The 20,707-nt window shown below is 35.4% G+C and overlaps 1 protein-coding gene across 3 annotated transcripts in view; it reads right to left on the bottom strand.

The window, feature by feature from the left end:
- The window catches only part of UBA6 (ubiquitin like modifier activating enzyme 6), a 109,001-nt gene that overhangs the window by 43,135 nt on the left and 45,159 nt on the right, over positions 1–20,707 (bottom strand). For all 3 annotated transcript variants that reach the window (XM_055297452.2, XM_063611204.1, XM_063611205.1), the window contains exons 14-20: positions 12,854–12,997; positions 10,494–10,561; positions 9,716–9,794; positions 8,442–8,522; positions 5,008–5,085; positions 2,797–2,978; positions 890–995 (exon numbers count right to left, since the gene is read on the bottom strand). In XM_055297452.2, coding sequence (XP_055153427.1) covers positions 890–995; positions 2,797–2,978; positions 5,008–5,085; positions 8,442–8,522; positions 9,716–9,794; positions 10,494–10,561; positions 12,854–12,997 — 738 coding nt within the window. The remainder of the gene's footprint in view (positions 1–889; positions 996–2,796; positions 2,979–5,007; positions 5,086–8,441; positions 8,523–9,715; positions 9,795–10,493; positions 10,562–12,853; positions 12,998–20,707) is intronic.

The raw sequence follows: 20,707 nt of genomic DNA, 5'->3' as shown, positions 1-20,707 counted from the left end.
AGTAGCTGGGACTACAGGCGCCCGCCACCACGCCCGGCTAATTTTTTTTTTGTATTTTTAGTAGAGACGGGGTTTCACCGTGGTCTCAATCTCCTGACCTCGTGATCCGCCTGCCTCAGCCTCCCAAAGTGCTGGGATTACAAGCGTGAGCCACCGCATCCGGCTGAATCTTATTTATTATTTGTGTACTCATTTAAAGCACCATGTAGTATTCATGACACATCATCATCTATACATCATTTTTTTCTTCATAAATCCAGGTGACATTTAAAGTTTTATAACACTCCCCGCTTTGAAAAGTAATTCAGGAATACCCAGTATAGTCCTCAGAAAAGCATGAGTTTTTCCATGGAGAAAAACATCTGGGAGCAGAAGTATGTCCTCGATGCTTGACACAGGTTTCTTGGAGAAAGCATGTATTAAATAAATGGTAAATACCTAAGTCGTTTTTTGTGGATAAAGTACCATTGAAGAAATCCACATTCTATTGTAGAGTACATTTGGCCTAGGTTTATTGGTTTACCTAATCTAAAATGACTCACTTTGTCTCAGCAAGTGAATAAACTTTTATGTCTTTGTTGACAGTTCTAGTCTCAATCTAATAGTTTGTTCTTATCAAACAATCTTAAACTCAAAGGGTATTAGAAAACTAGGCAGCTCTGAGAAATAAATAGTAAACAGAAGAATAATGCTCCAGAAACACCAGACACAAAATTCTGATAATTAAAAAAAAGTTCAATTATATTTTAAAAAATGTACATGCACATATGTATGAACATCATTGGCAGAGCAAAACCAGAAGGATTAGGAAAGCTAAATCAAATGTTGATCAAGACAAAAATTACAAGATATAAAAAAGACATCTATTTCAAAACATTGATTCACTTACATGACTATTGTAAGACTCAGTCAAATGCGGTACAATAACTTCAGTGTGTCCCTTAGTGCCCATTGTTCCAGAATCTAAAAGAGGCCTGAGATTTGCTAAGCAACGGCTATTTGAAAAGATAACAAGTAAAAAACAGAAAAGTGAGCAGTAACAATGTAACCAAAGGACATCCTACCACTTTCTATTGGCCATTTCACATACTGATCACTTCTTGAATGCAGTATTTTAGGAAAACAGATATACTACCATCAAACAGTGGATCATTCCTGTTACCCTATTCTGCACTATACACACACATCTTGCTGTTCAATCTAGTAATTTCTCTCTTTTCTACTAGTAGTACCCTAAATCTGGGGCTTTCTTAACCTTTATCTCTAGGTTAATTCCTAATAGTATTACTCCTTTTCCCTTGCTTTACATTTCTTCTTTGGTTATTTTCTAACTATTCTACCACACTATCTCTTCTCAATATTTTCTTTATCCCAAATAATATTAATCTTCTTTCTCAGTACTTACAATACCTATATTCTACAAATTTTTATTTTTTCAAGTTTTATTTTCTTCCCCTCTTTGGCCCGAGATTACATACTTTTCACATGTTTCAACTGATAAATTCTCCTCTGCTAATACATCTGCTCTACACCCTAAAATTGAGGAGTCATATAAAGATGTAAGGTGAACACATTTATAGTCATTCATTCATCTACTTATTTAAGGAATATTCACTAAATGACATCATGTGCTGGGCACTGAGGATACAATGACGGAAAGTAAATGGTCCCTGGATGAATGATTTAGTGAGGACACAAACCTTAAATAAATATGCGTTATCAGTAAAAATGAGTGCCATGAAGGAAAAAGTACACAGTGCTAAGAAAATCACCATAGGAGGATCTAATTTAGAATTTGGGGGAAAAGAAGCTCTGTTTTGATAAAGAAATTTAGGCTGAAACTGAAAGGATGAAGAAAAAAAGCTAAACTAGACGAAGAGTAGATAGGTAGATTAGAGCTCAGGAATGTTAAAGCAAGAAAAACAGAACTTCCTGAGGCTGAAGAATAGTGTGTGCAAGTCCCTGAAGTAAAAAAGTGCTGAAGGCCTGGTAAGAAAAAGGCAGAGACAGAAGGAGGGGGCGCAGGTCAGAGCTGCTGCGGGTAACCAGCATGAGCTCACCTGGTAGAAGAATACGAAAAAACAGAAGAATACGCAAACAGTTAAGGGAAAGTGCCAAGACGACGGACTTTCTGCTGCTGCCCACAAGCAGAGGGACTTGGAGACCATGCAGCTGAAGCAGAAAAGGGAAAAGGAGAAGAAGGAACCTAAGTAGCTTTGTGGTTTGGTGTCCACCCCGTGCCCTTCGCCTATGTGCCTGAAGCCAGTCCCACCATGCTCACGTTTCCTCCTCTAGTGCTCACAGGACCCAGTACTGATGGCATTCCCTTTGCCCTGAGTTTGCAGTGGGCCCTTTTTGTGCTTCCTTCTCAGGTAGCCTCCCTCCCTTGGGCCATTCCTGGGGGTGAAGGAGTTACTCCTTCTATGTTTTCTATTGCAGTGGGACTCACCCCAAAGTATTAAAAATAGGTTTATAATTCAGAAAAAACAAAAGACAGCCAAAAAACTGAAAGGCACATACAGCTAGAATAAGGGGAGCCAAGGAAGAATGGTAAGTGTTACACTGGCATGCTGAACAGGTGAAAAGTACTCCATGAAAAACATTTAGGTTATGTTACAGATTTTGAATTTCATTCTAAGTATAATGAGAAATCATCAAAGGGTTTGTGTTTGAGGAGTACTACAATAGGAACATAAGGAATAATCAGATAATTCCGTAACTTTTCAATAAGTAATGTGGGAAATAGAAGTGAAAACTAAAGACAATTCTGTAGGAACATGAATTTCAAGAACATACCTGTCTACGTATCTTCTGGCTTCCACATTATCTAATGCTGTAATAATTATATCTTGTTTAGTACAGAACTCATCATTGTAAATGGTCTCAGTGGCTGGACAAACTTTGTTCAGGTGTGCATCTATCTTTATTTGAGAATTTATTTTCAGAGTAGCATCAGCAGCAGTATAACTTTTAGGTTTCTAAACAAACAATATAAGCAGAAGGAATATGTTAAACAACAAAAAAAAGGACAATGATTTTTCTATATGTTTCAGAGTGATAAGAATGTGTAAGTTCTGTCGTAGTCCATATATATATAATGAGAGTAATGAGATGTTTTCATTTTTGGCTTGTAGAAATTACATTCACTGTAATCACACTACATTAATAATGCACATTAGTCCAAATAATTTACAAATTATTAATAAAAATCTAAACACCTTCTATCTTATAGTTAAGTACTTTACAGTTCTTTTAAAAAGTTAAAAATTCAATTACAATTTTTCCCTAGTAATGATGTTTGACTTGGTAAGTGCCTAGAAAAAAATGAGAACACATTCAGTAAAACATTGGAAATCAACTCTGCAGAAGGTAAGTTCTTAGAGGTATGAGAGTTTAATACTTTGGTACTAACATATTTTAAAATTATTATTATTTCTGGATGGAAATATTTTCAGCAATCATTTGTGTTCAGTTTTAAAAAAAAACAGTCCAGTAGTTCCTCACCTGCCTTCCACAACCCCCCAAAATGCCTAAAACTACAGACAGTACCAAACCCTATATATACTACGTATTTTCATATACACACACACCTATGATAAAGTTTAATTTATAAATTACACATAGTAAGATATTAATAACATAAAACAAAACAATCATAATATACATTAATAAAAGTCATATGAATATGATCTCTCCCTCTCAAAATACAGTATCTTATTTTACCACACTGTACTCACCTATTTTCAGATCCTGGTTGACCATGGCTAACTGAAACTGTAGCAAGCAAAACTGTGGATACCGCTGATAACGGGTACTACTGTACTCTAAATATAATTTATTCTTTATTTTCTTAAAAAGATTTAGTGACTCTTTTTAAATCATGATTGTTATTTCAGGTGCTGTCACTGTTCATCTGCATTTGCTTTGGCACTAAATATCTTTAGGCCATTCTGTTTAAATTCACACATCTAGTTTTAACGGTATTTCTGTCTCTTCTCACATTCTTAGGCTGACACGTTTCACTTATCAGTGTTCTAAGTGTACAAACAAATCAAACTTTGTTAGAACACACTAAAATAAGAATGAATAGGCCTTTATAGTTCTTCTCTAAGGAAAATGCACCAAGTTAAGCAAATACACCTTGCAACATATTTTAGTTCACAACGGACCCTGTTACTTTGTCTATTGTACTTGGATAAGCGAGGCAATTAGATTAACTATGACATCTGTTCTAGTTACTTTCTGTTCATGACATTACTAAGCTTAGTTTATGAAGACTTGCAATGAGTTGTTGAACAATAAAGAAAAAACTTTTTTTGTTTTAATTTTTTAAAAACTTTTCTTAGGGTAGAACTGGTTTTTCCCTAAGTTGCCCTGGCTGGTCTGGAACTCCTAACCTCAAGCAATCCTCCTGTGTTGGCTTCCCAAAGTGCTGGGATTATAGGCATGAGCTATTGCGTCTGGCTGAAACACTTCTAAAGTAAAAGCAAATCTGCTTGACTAAAAATGCTTTTTTTCCTGACTTAAATATTTTGATCGCTATAAAAAGGGAGAAAATTGAGAACAAGCACTATTTTACAATAAAAAGGGATGTTGGTCAAACGATCAAAAGAGCACAAAAATTCTAAGTGCTAAACTTTCATCTGATTTATGACAAAGAAAAAAAGACAGTGCCAAATTTGCTAACTATCAAAACCTCAAATTAGAAATATATTTCTATATACTTCCTTTCTAAAATTGAATATCAACATACCCTGGTGATTACAAAATGAAAAAAATACTGCCTGTTTCACAACTCAGGTTTCAATTCCAAAATCAATGCAAAAATCAATATTGTGCATTAAATAATTTAATATTTTCCCTTTTGTCATTCCCACTGATAATTTGAAAGATTCTAATAAAATAACACGATTGTTCAATCACTATTTTCTATTTATTAAAAGGAAACTCTCTTCTTTTTTGTATAATACATGATTTAAATTTGAAACAGAATAAATAGCAACATACCTGTATGTGATGAGGACGAAATAGGAACTGTCTATTTAAGTTGGATTTCTCTATCAAGTCAGGATCTGTAACTGTAATCTAATATCAAGAAAATATGGCTGAAATTACATTAATGGATACATTTTAATCTATTTTTCTTTTCTCAGTATGACTAAAAAAGTCCTGACAAATTATTCTGAATTAGTCTGATTGGTAAAGGTTATAATGATACAAACATTCCCAAATAGTTACCAATACTACTCTTTTATATTTTATTTAATTGTAATTAATGTTTTACATACGAGCACATCAAACAAAATAGCTGAGGCCAATTGCAATTCCTGTTCAAAACTTTTTTCTAATTATTCATAACAAAACAAAACTTTTTAGAACTATGAAATGGATTACCTGCAGAGGAGCTAGCTCTTCTTTCTAAACTGATATTTATTCTTAATCTCAACTAATTTAGGAAGAAGGCTTATATGTATCAATTTGAAAGGAACTCTGGCTAAAGCAGAGGCTTACAAACTCTGGTCTTGAACTCCTAACCTCCTAATTAGGCAGGCTGCCTATTTTTGTAAATAAAGTTTTATTGAAACACTGTTATACCATTTAAGAATTGTCTACCGCTGTTTTCATGATCCTAGGGGCAGAACTGATAAGTTGTGACAGAGATCTTTGGTCTGCAAACCTGAAATATTTGCAATCTTGTCCTTTAAGAAAAAGTCTGCAGACTCATTCTAAAGGACGCAAGAAGAAAGTAAACTCAAGATAATCTGAAGAGTATTCAAAATGCATTTGCCACTTCAGCATTTTTAAACAAGATTTGCCTAGATGTAGAATGTCTCAGACTATATTCCACATTCATTTTCTTTTAGTTGTTATTTCCCTGATATTTTTAATATTTCTGTGTAATTATGATAGGGAGTGTCTTTTAATGGAAAAAAATCAAACAGAAAATATCTTTTAACAAAAAAGCTTAATCAATTCATTGTTCACTGATATTAAGGCTTTTTCTTTCCACCTCCTCCAATTCTGCTTTTCATTCCCCTCTATTTTTGCCTTGTACTGGACTGACCAAGTTTTCTTGATTCCTACTGCCCCCAACTCCCCAAACTGGTTTAGAAGCTAAGTGCCTAATGTTATGTGGTTATGCTCAAAATTTTAACATGCTTATGTGACTTCAGATTTAAAATTAATTAAAATTTCTATCTTCCTGAAGACCAAGAATATCTAAATCATTTAATTTAGAACTCTCCAGTCTGCTTTCCATGAGATCAGTTACACTTAAAACTTTTAACCATCTCACTCTAAGGTTTTAAAAAATCAATATTCATGTAAATCAAAGAATGCTGACAAATGCCTCTACATACCCTTTACACACTGCCCACACAACCTAACATCTTTCAGTAAGAACCAATAAGTGGTAGTAATCTTTCATCATTTTATTTGTCAGCTATCTTTGCTCTCCCTCTTGAACTGAGTATGGAAATCTAGGTTAATAGTAATTTTCCCTTACACTATGAAGATATGCTTCCATTATCTTCCATTTATTGCTGATGAAAAGTCTATTATGCAATCTCTTTTTTTAATCTTTGCTTTTGATTTGTTTGGTACTAGTTTATCTTTCCAATTTGAAAACACTTGTCTTTCTTTAACTCTGGGAACTTTTGTCATTATCTTTGGAATATATTGCTTCTTCTCCCTTATCTTTATCTCTGGAAATTCTACTCGACCTATGTTGGACCTTGCAAAAGCACTTCTTTCATTAAAAACGGATATCTTTCTGCACTACATTCTGGGTATTTATATTTATCTTCGATTTGTCCATTCGCACCTCAGTTATATTTAAATTTTAACATTAGTGATTACACAGAAATTCTTACTTGGCTTTCTGTAAAAATTTCAATGCCTTTTTTTCCCGTTTCTAGTCCTCTTTATCTCTGATCATTTTTAACTTTAAAGTTTGTTCTATTTTCTGTAAAATATTCTATTATTGGTAGCACTTCTATCATCTGTAATTCTTAGGAGACTAATTCTTTTATTTGCCATGGCTGATTTGTGGTGGTTCCCTTTCTAGTGAATAGCCATTTTTTAATCTGAATTGTCTTTAATGAAGGCTAACTTTTCTGCATAGTCCTGAGTGTGTTATTATCATCATGATGCAGTTTTATATTTGCTTTAAAGGTTGTAAGTTTTAGTGGTCTTAAATTTGTTACATTCCGTTCTCTGCTTTAAGTTTTTATATGATATAATTTTGGACCCCTCACCCTGGTGTGGTACATGCTCTGAGTTTCAATTTCTCATTAGTGACTTCTGTTTTTACTTAAAGTTTTGGACAGACATTCAAGATAGAAACACTTGTAAGTCCCCATGGCTTTCAACTTAGGATTTTTTCTTCTCTCTTGGTTCCTGGGACCTGGGAATTTCTCTTTTCAGCTTGGCTACATTACACTTAAAAAAAATGTATATAGTAAGTCTGTGTTTCCAGTAGTAGAGAATCATGTCCACATTAACTTATCTTGTTTTGTTATCTGAAGTCAGTAGGTTTCTTCACTACAGTTCTTTTCCTGACCTTTATATGCTAATGTGCATCATGAATTTCCAAGGAGTTAAAGCATTTAGGTGATTCCTAAACTGATGTAACCAAAGACTTTTTTCTTTTTAAAATCACCACAAGTAATAGCGGTTTGTGAAGCAGTATTTAGGAAATGTTAATATAAACATAGAACCTCTGCCTGTAACTACGATAGTAATGTATGCTCTTTTAAATTGGAATAATAAGCTAAGTTCAATAAACTTTTATAAAAGGTGAACTATCATATAAATTTTAACCATTTAATCAGTCTTCTGTTAGTCACCTTGATATATCTATGAAATCACTAATGGAATATAGTTCATCTTAAAAGGCAAACAGCACCAATCAAATAAATTTCTATTTAAATATATGACATGGCTTGCAATTAACTCACATTTAGAGTCTTAAGAATTTAAATTGTACACTGAGCTTTATATTTTTCCCACTACTTTTAATACTTACTAATTGAAACTACATCTGAGTACTCTGCAACTTTGTAATGTTAGCTTCAGTTATCTTAAACATTTAACAATAAACACTATCTAACAGAAACAACAACATATTTTATAGTCTGCAAAGCCCTTTCACATTTGATCATCACAATAACGTTATGAGACAGGTAGTACAAATGTCAGTTTCACAGTAGCAGAGAAGGAAACTGAGAAAAGAATTAATTTGCTACAAGGGAAAGAGAAGTAATTTGCTACAAGGTAACATAAGTTTTGAAAAGTGGTCAAAAGGGCATGAGAATCTTCCAATTTTGTTTAATGCTCTATTTTCGAAAAATTGATACTTCAGATTTATGCAGTCAAATACAGCTGAAAAAAGGGCAACAACAGAAATATAAACTTTTAACTCTCAAGGATTGATATCTTACCATTCCTTTCTCTTTGCTTGTGCCAACACCAAGTAAAGCAAAATTTTTTAACATTTCACAGCCTATGGCTCCACACCCTACCTATGGAAGAGAAAAATGGTATATATCAGATTAAAATAACCTGGCTATTTGTGAATCATTTTACTTTGAAATATTTAGCAGGTTTATTTTACCACTGTGTTTCAACAACAACAAAAAAAGTATAAACCTAATAAGGAAAAGCATAATTTTACAATTTCTTTAAACAGAAGACATTTAAAAATTCCAAATAAAATTTAAACATTGAACTGCTTATGTAAGATAGAAATAAACACAATATAATGTTAGTACAACATTAAAAAAAAGATTCCTCCCTTTTGGACATTTCTCAAAACTCATTTACTGAATAAAACTATTCTAAGACTTCTACTATTATCTAAAATTGATAATACTAGATTCCATATGCATGTAAAAAGCTCAGTAACAGTTGATTTTTAAAACATTATTTTAAAGATGATTAATAAGAATAAGCAGTAATTTTCAGGGCTAATTTTAATAGTTAATAAATGGCAGGGAGAATTGTTTTATGTTATTGGGGAAAATTTCCCTGCCAATGCACTAAGACAATTAAGAAATAAAGAATAGGCTAGGTGGGTGGCTCACACCTGTAATCCCAGCACTTTGGGAAGCTGAGGAGGGCGGATCATGAGGTCAGGATTTCGAGACCAGCCTAGCCAATATGGTGAAACTCTGTCTCTATTGAAAATACAAAAATTACCTGGGCGTGGTGGCACGCCCCTGTAGTCCCAGCTACTTGGGAGGCTGAGGCAAGAGAATCACTTGAACCAGAGGCAAGAGAATCACTTGAACCAGAGGCAGAGGTTGCAGTGAGCCGAGATCACGCCACTGCATTCCAGCCTGAGTGACAGAGCGAGACTCTGTCTCAAAAAAAAAAAAAAAAAAAGAAATACAGAATACATTTCTATATTCCTTCATTTAGTGAGAAAAAAAATTTAAAAAACCACCAATTTTCAAACATATTTCTAGAAAATAATTTAATTTTTGAAATTATCATACTCATACTTTTACTTTAAATATATTTATTAGACCAGAGGATGGAAAACTTTTTCTATAAAGGGCCAGACAGTAAATAATTTCAGCTTTACAGGCCGCATGGTCTCGGTTACAACTACTCACTTATACTCTACACACTTAGACTCAAATTTGTTTCAATGAATTAAGTTGATATACGATAGCAGTTTGAATATACTATTCCAATGATTATTGATACTTACTAAGAAGATGTTTAAATTTTGCAGTTTCTGACACAAAGCGTCTCCAATGCAGGCTCTTAAGGCATCATATCTATCTCCTCTGAAAAAAAAACATATACCAAAAAGCAGAAATAAAAAACAGTAAAATTAGTTTCACTGTCATTAATACCAATTTAATGTTGTACTTTAAAAGAAAATATTCTTTAAAAGTTTCCCCTAACCAATCTTAATTGAAAAAGAAAAGCCCCCATAAAGAAATCCATTTTTCCTTTTTCCATTTGGCTTAATAGTCTAAATACAAATGACTTAAGTGAAGGTGACTTTGGTTTATCTAGAAAAAAAATTTTCCTAAGCCAGAGATTTTTAAGGAAAGTTCTTAGAGGAATCTATGGATGGGCTTTGGAGCTGATAACCCACTTAAATCAAAGGCAGAAATCTGGGTGATGCGTATTTTCGGGAGAATAATTCTAAACTTTTCATTCTCAAAAAGATTTATGAAGGTGAAGAATTACTTATATAAATAAAGACTGCAGATAGCAGTTTTTTTCCATCTAACATCATCAGGGTATTTTAAATCCTAACCATTCTCATGGCATACAATTTAAAACTTTGCATTCACTACTTATCAAGTAGTAAAGAGATATGACATTATTATGACACTTAAAATGATTCCTAAGTAGAGAAAAAACAACTACAAAAGTGATTTAGGAGAAAAGACATATAAAACAAAGGTATGTTTAGACAAAACTTTTAAAATCTATTTGCCTGTTAGTAAAAGCAAGAGAAATTTCATTATTACCGTGGGAGAAATTCTTCACATTCAGGTTTGCCTAGTGATTCAACAATATCTGCTGCTTCAAGATATAACTTAAAGTAGAAGATTAAAAACATAATTATTATGTATAAAACTTAAATTACTATAAAAAGAAGCTCCTTTATAGTTATTTAATAGTCATGAAGGAAAAAATAATAAAAAAAGGCAATTCAGAGTAAAATATTTAAAAATATAATTAAAAATACATAATATACATTTCTATATTCTCTCATTAAAATAATGGTAAAATCTGAAGGAACTGTTGACAGATAGAATTTGATTCATGTCACTTAGCCACCCTAATTTTAAACCAAAGGAAATTTCACCTCCAAATCTATTTTTCATAACTACACAAAAGCTTCAGAAGCCCCCATTCGATTTCAGCTACATTTGAATAAGTAATTTGATTACTGTTTGTTTTTTGTTTTTGATTTTTTGACACAGAGTCTTTCTGTTGCCCAGGCTGGAGCACAGTGGCGTGATCTCTGCCTCCTGAGTTCAAGTGATTCTCCTGCCTCAGCCTCCCGAGTAGCCAGGACTATAGGCACGAGCCACCATGCCCGGCTAATTTTTTTGTATTTTTAGTAGACATGGGGTTTCACCATGTTGGTCAGGCTGGTCTCCAACTCCTGACCTCAGGTGATCCGCCTACCTTGGCCTCCAAAGTGCTGAGATTACAGGCGTGAGCCACTGTGCCCAGCCATAATTTGATTACTTTTTGAGAAGAAAGTACCTACTCTGTATTTATTTTTCAGCTTGGATATATAATCTATAATTATACATACTATGTGTATGTGTATGTCATCTATAATTTCACACACTATAGGAAAATAATCTAGGAAACCAAAATTTCAGCATTTTTAAAAATACCAAAGATAATTAATTTAAATTAATGAAGAAAAGAACTGAGTCTTACTCTCATTTTCATTTAAGTAACTTGTGTGGCTAAATTTGAACATGAACAAATGGTTATTTTACTATAACACAGAATCTATATTAACAATTAACTTTTATTTTATTATTTCTCATGGTGTTATCTTTTTTTTTTTTTTTTTTTTTTTTTTGAGAGAGAGTCTCACTCTGTCGCCCAGGCTGGAGTGCAGTGGCACAATCTCGGCTCACTACAACCTCCGCCTCCCAGGTTCAAGAGATTCTCCTGCCTCAGCCTCCCGAGTAGCTGGGACTATAGGGACGTGCCACCATGCCTAGCTAATTTTTCGTATTTTTAGTACAGACGGGGTTTCACCATGTTAGCCAGGATGTTCTCGATCTCCTGACCTCGTGATCCACCCGCCTCGGCCGCTCAAAGTGCTGGGATTACAGGCATAAGCCACCGTGCCTGCTCTAACGGTTATCTTTAAACCAGATTTTTACTAATGTACTTGTATTCTGTGTTGAAATAAATAATTCAGCAGCAAAAATAGCATTATGTGAGTACTTTTTAAAATATAAAAAAATGAGCCGGGTGCAGTGGCTCACGCCTATAATCCCAGCACTTTGGGAGGCTGAGGTGGGTGGATCACAAGTTCAAGAGTTTGAGACCAGTCTGGCCAACATAGTGAAATCCCATCTCTACTAAAAACACAAAAAGTTAGCCAGGTGTGGTGGTCTGCATCTGTAATCCCAGCTACTTGGGAGGCTGGGGCAGGAGAATCGCATGAACCCGGGAGACAGAGGTTGCAGTGAGCTGAGATCGCGCCATTGCACTCCAGCTTGGGTGACAGTGCGAGACTCCGTCTCAAAAAAATAAAAATAAAAAAATTAAAAAAAAAGATAAATGTTGTATTCAAAATGTTTATGGTGTTTCAACAGAGAGAGGGCCTGGAGGCAGTATCCTTTCATACCTTGTGCCAATTATTCCTGCTGGCAAAAGAAATAGGGATTTTTATCCCATCTTGTGATGTTCATACCCCAAGCAACTCTAAAACCTGTACTACTCCCATGTTTTCCACTTTTGTAAGTTTATACCTAGAAAGGGAACCCGAAGGTTCATGATAGTAAAAGATTCCATGGAACAAATTCAAGAGTCCTGAGAGCCCGAGAATGCTAAGCTTATGGTACTGGAGAACAATTACCTATAAGGATAGAACATTCATTCCCTTACTATCACAACTAAGGGAAATACATTTGAGAAGGCAACTTTGGGTTATATCTCAATAGCCCTAAAATATCATCCTGTTAATTTCAATCACAGAATCAAGTGTTGGTGGCATACTGCTTGCATCTCTTTCATGCATCAAAAAGTATTTTAAGGTCGCTTTTCTAATATATTAATACGACATTATAATATGTAACACATTCCATTTCATGAGTAAAGAATTCAACTTTAAAAACTCAGAACTAACCCACTGGCACAAAGGAGAAAATTTTCCTGTTACAGCTTTCAATACTTCTTGGCTGGCAACACCTCCTACTGCTGCAGCAAGTGGAGATAAAAAGCCTTGAGCAGTCCAAGACAGCCAATGCACAATGTCAGCATTTACATCAGGCTAAAACAAAAGCCATAAAAGACAATAGTATTAACAGCATTTACACAGTACACTTAAAATTCCAATGACTAAATGTGAGAATTAGAACTTAACTTCTAAAAAAGCTATTCAATTCCCCTACTAAATAGCTCTAAAAATGTCCCAATTTCATGATAACAGACCTATTTGCGTGTTACATTAAGTAGTGTCTCCCTTTACTAGTATCTGCCCATTTTTGTTTTTGGACTCTATATGTCACTCTAGGGCATCATTTATAATTAACTCGAATATCTACCATTTATAGTTTTTGTCAAAGAACAGTTCTGTGATGCCAGTCAGACATATTTACAAATAAACAGATTTTATTTAAAATGTTTGTTAATGAAAACTACTATGAAAAAACCCTGAACTATGATAAACGAAAATAAAATGATGTTAAAAATGATAAGCTATCAGTTTGTGTTGAAAGTTGTAAATAAAAACTGCAATGAATAATAACACAATACACTTAGAGATAATGTTTTCAATTACACTTAAAAGTTATGTATCTCAAAACAGAACATTTTAAAGGAAATATTGGAAAACTGAATTTTAGATCTATTATTTTAGCACAATTTCTTATATGTGACAAAGATCTTTTCACGAGCCCTGTTTTCTTTCTCTTCCTATTCTTTAAACATCAGTAATCTTAATTTTATCAATAAACTTCAAGTTTGCCTAATTAATCTTCTGAAATCCTATGTAAAGGAAGAGTTCTCGTACACATAGGAGCGGAAAGAGAAGAGTTTTTATTACACTCTCAAAAATATTTGTGACACAAAATGGTTACTACTTACTATTCCACCCCTCCATTTCAACTTTCTATATCTCATTATTTACAGCTATTGAGCACTAGCCTCAACCAAGATCAATTACAATTTAAGTTCTGCAATTTTTGAATGCAGATATTGTTGGTGGTGATAATATTAAAAACAATGATGAGAATGATAATAACAGTGTAAGTGGGCATTTACCATGCCAGGTTATGTATTAAGTCCTTACATAACCTTCAAAATAATCCTTATAAACATAATTTCTATTATACAAGTAAGAAAACTGAAACATTGAAAAATTAAGTAACTTATTCAAGATTTTATAGCTAGTAAATGGTGAAGCCAGGATCTGGACCCAAAAAGTCCAACTTTATAGGTTTATTCTCAGCATTAGGTTATGCAACCTCCTAGGATTCTTTATTTTTTAGTAAACAAACATCTAAATTTTGGGAATTTTTGGTTACCATAGGATAAAGACAGCAGCCTATAGCTAAATTTCCCCAAATAATCTCCAAAACATATGCATAATCACAAGAAGAGAAATAAAACAGTGACAGGGCTTCAGTATTACTAGAAAACAGAACATTATAAATTTCAAATTACTTGGAAGTAGAAAGACAGATTGCAACTCCATCAGCATCTCTCTGGATTTCACATTGCTACAATCTCGGACAGAGAGCAGAAAATACGAAGAGATCACAAAAGAGAGTGAAAGGCCTAATGGTAACAAAACGCAGTCCTAAGAAAAAGAAAGATCCACACTAAGTGCAGAAAATATTGATGAGAGGTATAAACTGGTGGCAGATCTCAGCTGTCAAAGAATGTCATCCTGGGAGAGAAAGATGTAAACAAAAGAGGGGAGACATTCTTTGAGAGAGAAAGCTAAAGAGAGAGATGTTAAGAATTTGGTAAAAATCAAAGAGACCTACGAAACACACCAATACCTCTCCACCACAAAAACGTCATCCATTAAAAGCTCCTTTTCAGTATCCTAAGAGAAGAGAGTACTACAAAAATAGGAATCTAAAAAGCACCTAAAACCCTTACGCTGTCTAAACAGTAAGCACAAAAAGCATTCTACTATACAAAGCTAATGTAAGAAGAAAACAGAAAACCAGAATCAAAACATTTCAGCTACCGAAAATCCACACCCCTACAACTAACCAAAAGTCAGAGGATATTTAAGTGAATTATATATTCTTAACAAGCACTTGGCAACGTAGGGGAAAAAAACAACACAAAAAACCTTGAATCAGGAATTTAAAAACTAAGAACAGAAATGATCCATTCTACCCTTCCAGAAAAGAAAAGAAATAATTAAACAACATTTGACTCTGCGTATCAAAACGGGCTTATGGTGTACGTAAGCAACTTTACTGAATAATCAACTCTGAGATATAACCTGGTAAAACTATTAGATGAAGACAAAGATTAAACACATAGGGCCTTAAAGCAAAAAGACTAGATTACTTCTAAGAGTATGAAAATTCGGCTGGCATCTTATTTTTCAACAGCAAAATATAAAGCAAGATACCAGTGAACAAAGAGCCCAGAATTTTACATCTAGCCAAGCTTACAAGTATGAAAGCAACAGAAAAAATAGGAAACATACAAAAACTCAGGGAATACCATAACTCTGAGCTCTTTTTGAGAAACAGGCTAAACCTGATTTCAAGACTTAATATAAAAGCCACAATAAGCAAGACAGGATGGAGCTGGCAAAAGGACAGAAACAACATGAAGACTATTAATAGAGTACAGAAATAGACCTATATATACATGGTAAAAAAACTGTTGACAAAAATGCCATGACATTTCAATACAGAATAGCCTTTTCAACAAATGGGCTAGATAGCTGGACATTCATATACAAAAAAATTAACTTTCATCTATACTTTGTGCAGTATATAAAGACAAACTCATAAAACTACAGAAGAGTGCACAAAATTACTGTAAAGTCATGTACACTGATCTGTACTTTGTATGATCATGTCTTTATCAATACTTTGCACCATATGCAAAAATGAACTTATAAAATTACAAAAAATATAAATTGTCTAGAAGAAAACTGCTTTTTGACCCTGTGTTAAAAAAGCTCAACACAAAAAAGCACGAACCACAAAAAGTATTCTTTTTGTGATTTGATAAATTGAATTTCAGAGACTACTGTAAAACATGTATCTGATAAAGAACTCATATCCAAACAGATAGACATATAAAAACTCTCTCAACCAATAATTAAAAGCTATTTTAAAAACAGGCAAAGATTTTAAAAGACAGTTTATTAAAGAAGAGATATGAATGGCAAATAAGCATATTAAAAGATATTCAAATTCATGGCCAGTGATAGGAAAATGAAAACCAAAATGAGATACTATCACACACATAAAAATGTTTAAAATCATATAAACAGACAACACAGAGTGTAAGGAAGATGCAGCACAACTGAAATACTCATACACTTCTGGTGAGAATGCAAAAAGGTACAGCTACTTTGCAAAACAGTTTGGCAGTTTCTTATAAAATTAAACATGGTCTTGGTCCTCCAAGATGGCCGAATAGGAACAGCTCCAGTCTGCAGCTCCCAGCGACATTGAAGCAGAAGACAGGTGATTTCAGCATTTCCAACTGAGGTCCCTGCTTTATCCCACTGGAACTGGTTGGACAGTGGGTGCAGCCCATGGAGGGCGAGCCGAAGCAGGGCGGTACGTCACCTCACCCAGGAAGCACAAGGGGTCAGGGGATTTCCCTCTCCTAGCCAAGGGACGCCATGACAGACTATACCTGGAAAAACGGTACACTTCCACCCAAATACTGCACTCTTCCCACCATCTTAGCAACCGGCAGACCAGAAGATTCTCTCCTGTGCCTGGCTTGGTGGATCCCATGCCCACGGAGCCTTGCTCACTGCTAGCGCAGCAGCCTGAGATCCACCTGCAAGGCTGCAGCCTGGCAGGGGTACAGGTGTCCGCCATTGCTGAGGCTTGAGTAGGTAAACAAAGCAGCCGGGAAGCTTGAACTGGGTGGAGCTCACCCCAGCTCAGCAAGGCCTACTGCCTCTATAGACTCAACCTCTGTGGGCAGGGCTTAGCTAAACAAAAGGCAGCAGACAACTTCTGCAGACTTAAATGTCCTTGTCTGACAGCACTGAAGAGAGCAGTGGTTCTCCTAGCCTGGCATTCAAGCTCTGAGCATGGACAGACTGCCTCCTCAAGTGGGTCCCTGACCCTCATGTATACTGACTGGGAAACACCTCCCAGTAGGGGCCGACAGACACCTCACACAGCTGAGTGCCCCTCTGGGACGAAGCTTCCAGAGGAAGGATCAGGCAGCAATATTCGCTGTTCAGCAATATTTGCTGTTCTGCAGCCTCCACTGCTGATACCCAGGCAAACAGGGTCTGGAGTGGACTTCCAGCAAACTCCAACAGACCTGCAGTTGAGGGGCCTGACTGTTAGAAGGAAAACTAACAGAAAGGAATAGCATCAACATCAACAAAAAGGACATCCACACCAAAACGCCATCTGTAGGTCACCAACATCAAAGACCAAAGGTAGATAAAACTACAAAGATGGGGAGAAATCAGAGCAGAAAAGCCTAAAATTCCAAAAACCAGAGTGCCTCTTCTCCAAAGGATTGCAGATCCTCACCAGCAGCGGAACAAAACTGGATGGAGAATGACTTTGATGAGTTGACAGAAGTAGGCTTCGGAAGGTTGGTAATAACAAACTTCTCCGAGCTAAAGGAGCATGTTCTAACCCATTGCAAGGAAGCTAAAACCTTGAAAAAAGGTTAGAAGAATTGCTAACTAGAATAAACGGTGTAGAGAAGACCTCAAATGACCTGATGGAGCTGAAAACCACAGCATGAGAACTTCACGATGCATGCACAAGCTTCAATAGCTGATTCGATCAAATGGAAGAAAGGATATCAGTGATTGAAGATCAAATTAATAAAATAAAGCGAGAAAAGATTAGAGAAAAAAGAGTAAAAAAGAAATGAACAAAGCCTCCAAGAAATATGGGACTATGTGAAAAGACCAAATCTACGTTTGATTGATGTAACTGAAAGTGACAGGGAGAATGGAACCAAGTTACAAAACACTCTTCAGGATATTATCCAGAAGAACTTCCCCAACCTAGCAAGGCAGGCCAACATTCAAATTCAGGAAATACAGAGAGCAACACAAAGATACTCCTTGAGAAGAGCAACCCCAAGACACATAATTGTCAGATTCACCAAGGATGAAATGAAGGAAAAAATGTTAAAGGCAGCCAGAGAGAAAGGTTGGGTTACCCACAAAGGGAAGTCCACCAGACTAACAGCAGAACTCTCAGCAGAAACCCTAAAAGCCAGAAGAGAGTGGGGGCCAATATTCAACATTCTTAAAGAAAAGAATTTTCAACCCAGAATTTCACATCCAGCCAAACTAAGCTTCATAAGTGAAGGAGAAATAAAATCCTTTACAGACAAGCAAATACTGAGAGATTTTGTCATCACCAGACCTGCCTTACAAGAGCTCCTCAAGGAAGCAGAAACATGGAAAGGAATAACTGGTACCAGCCACTGCAAAAACATGCCAAATGCAAAAGACCATTGATGCTGTGAAGAAATTGCATCAATTAACGGGCAAAAAACCCAGCTAACATCATAATGACAGGATTAAATTCACATATAACAATACTAACCTTAAATGTAAATGGGCTAAATACCCCAATTAAAATACACAGACTGGCAAATTGCATAGAGTCAAGACCCATCAGTGTGCTGTATTCACGAGACCCATCTCACATGCAAAGAGGCACACAGGCTCAAAATAAAGGAATGGAGGAAGATCTACCAAGCAAATGGAAAGCAAAAAAAAAAAAAAAAAAAAAAGAAAAGAGCAAGGGTTGCAATCCTAGTCTCTGATAAAACAGACTTTAAACCAACAAAGATCAAAAGAGACAAAAAAGGCCATTACATAATGGTAAAGGGATCAATTCAACAAGAAGAGCTAACTATTCTAAATATATATGCACCCAATACAGGAGCACCCAGATTCATAAAGCAAGTCCTTAGAGACCTACAAAGACTTAGACTCCCACACAATAATAATGGGAAACTTTAACACCCCACTGTCAACATTAGACAGAGCAACAAGACAGAAGGTTGACAAGGATATCCGACTTGAACTCAGCTCTGCACCAAGTGGACCTAACAGACATCCACAGAACTCTCCACCCCAAATCAACAGAATATACATTCTTCTCAGCACTACATTGCACTTATTCTAAAATTGACCACATAATTGGAAGTAAAACACTCCTCAGCAAATGTAAAAGAACAGAAATCACAACAAACTGCTCTCAGACTACAGTGCAATCAAATTAGAACTCGGGATTAAGAAACTCACTAAAAACTGCACAACTACATGGAAACTGAACAACCTGCTCCTCAATGACTACTGGGTAAATAATGAAATGGAGGCAGAAATAAAGATGTTCTTTGAAACCAATGAGAACAAAGACACAACGTACCAGAATCTCTGGGACACATTCAAAGCAGTGTGTAGAGGGAAATTTATAGTACTAAATGCCCACAAGAGAAAGCAGGAAAGATCTAAAATTGACACCTTAATATCACAATTAAAAGAACTAGAGAAGCAAGAGCAAACAAATACAAAAGTTAGCAGAAGGCAAGAAATAACTAAGATCAGAGGAGAACTGAAGGAGATAGAGACACAAAAAAAACTCTTCAAAAAAATCAATGAATCCAGGAGCTGGTGTTTTGAAAAGATCGACAAAATTGATAGACCCCTAGCAAGACTAATGAAGAAAAGAGAGAAAAATTGAATAGACGCAGTAAAAAATGATAAAGGGGATATCACCACTGATCCCACAGAAATACAAACTACCATCAGAGAATACTATAAGCCCCTCTAATGCAAATAAACTAGAAAAATCTACAAGAAACGGATAAATTCCTGGACACATACACCCTCCCAGGGCTAAACCAGCAAAAAGTTGAATCTCTGAATAGAACAATAACAGGTTCCGAAATTGGGGCAATAATTAATAGCCTACCAACCAAAAAGAGTCCAGGACCAGACAGATTCACAGCCGAATTCTACCAGAGGTACAAGGAGGAGCTGGTACCATTCCTTCTGAAACTATTCCAATCTATAGAAAAAGAGGGAATCCTCCCTAACTCATTTTATGAGGCCAGCATCTCCCTGATACCAAAGCCTGGCAGAGATACAACAAAAAAAGGGAATTTTAGACCAATATCCCTGGTGAACACTGATGCAAAAATCCTCAATAAAATACTGGCAAACTGAATCCAGCAGCATATCAAAAAGCTTATCCAACATCATCAAGTTGGCTTCATCCCTGGGAATCAAGGCTGGTTCAACGTACGCAAATCAATAAACGTAATCTATCAGACAAACAGAACCAATGACAAAAACCACATGATTATCTCAATAGATGCAGAAAAGGCCTTCAAAAAATTCAACAGCCTTTCATGCTAAAAACTCTCAATGAACTAGGTATTGATGGAACGTTATCTCAAAATAGAAAGAGCGATTTATGACAAACCCACAGCCAATATCATACTGAATGGGCAAAAACTGGAAGCATTTCCTTGGAAAACTGGCACAAGACAAGGATGCCCTCTCTCACCACTCCTGTTCAACATAGTGTTGGAAGTTCTGGCCAAGGCAATCAGGCAAGAGAAAGAAATAAAGGGTATTCAATTAGGAAAAGAGGAAGTCAAATTGTCTCTGTTTGCAGATGACCTGATTGTATATTTAGAAAGCCCCAACACCTCAGACCAAAATCTCCTTAAGCTGATAAGCAACTTCAGCAAAGTCTCAGGATACAAAATCAATGTGCAAAAATCACAAGCATTCCTATACACCAATTATAGACAAAGAGAT

The sequence above is a fragment of the Symphalangus syndactylus genome, chromosome 10 (assembly GCF_028878055.3).
Source record: "Symphalangus syndactylus isolate Jambi chromosome 10, NHGRI_mSymSyn1-v2.1_pri, whole genome shotgun sequence".
NCBI lineage: Eukaryota > Metazoa > Chordata > Mammalia > Primates > Hylobatidae > Symphalangus > Symphalangus syndactylus.
This window is presented reverse-complemented; position numbering and strand designations above follow the sequence as displayed.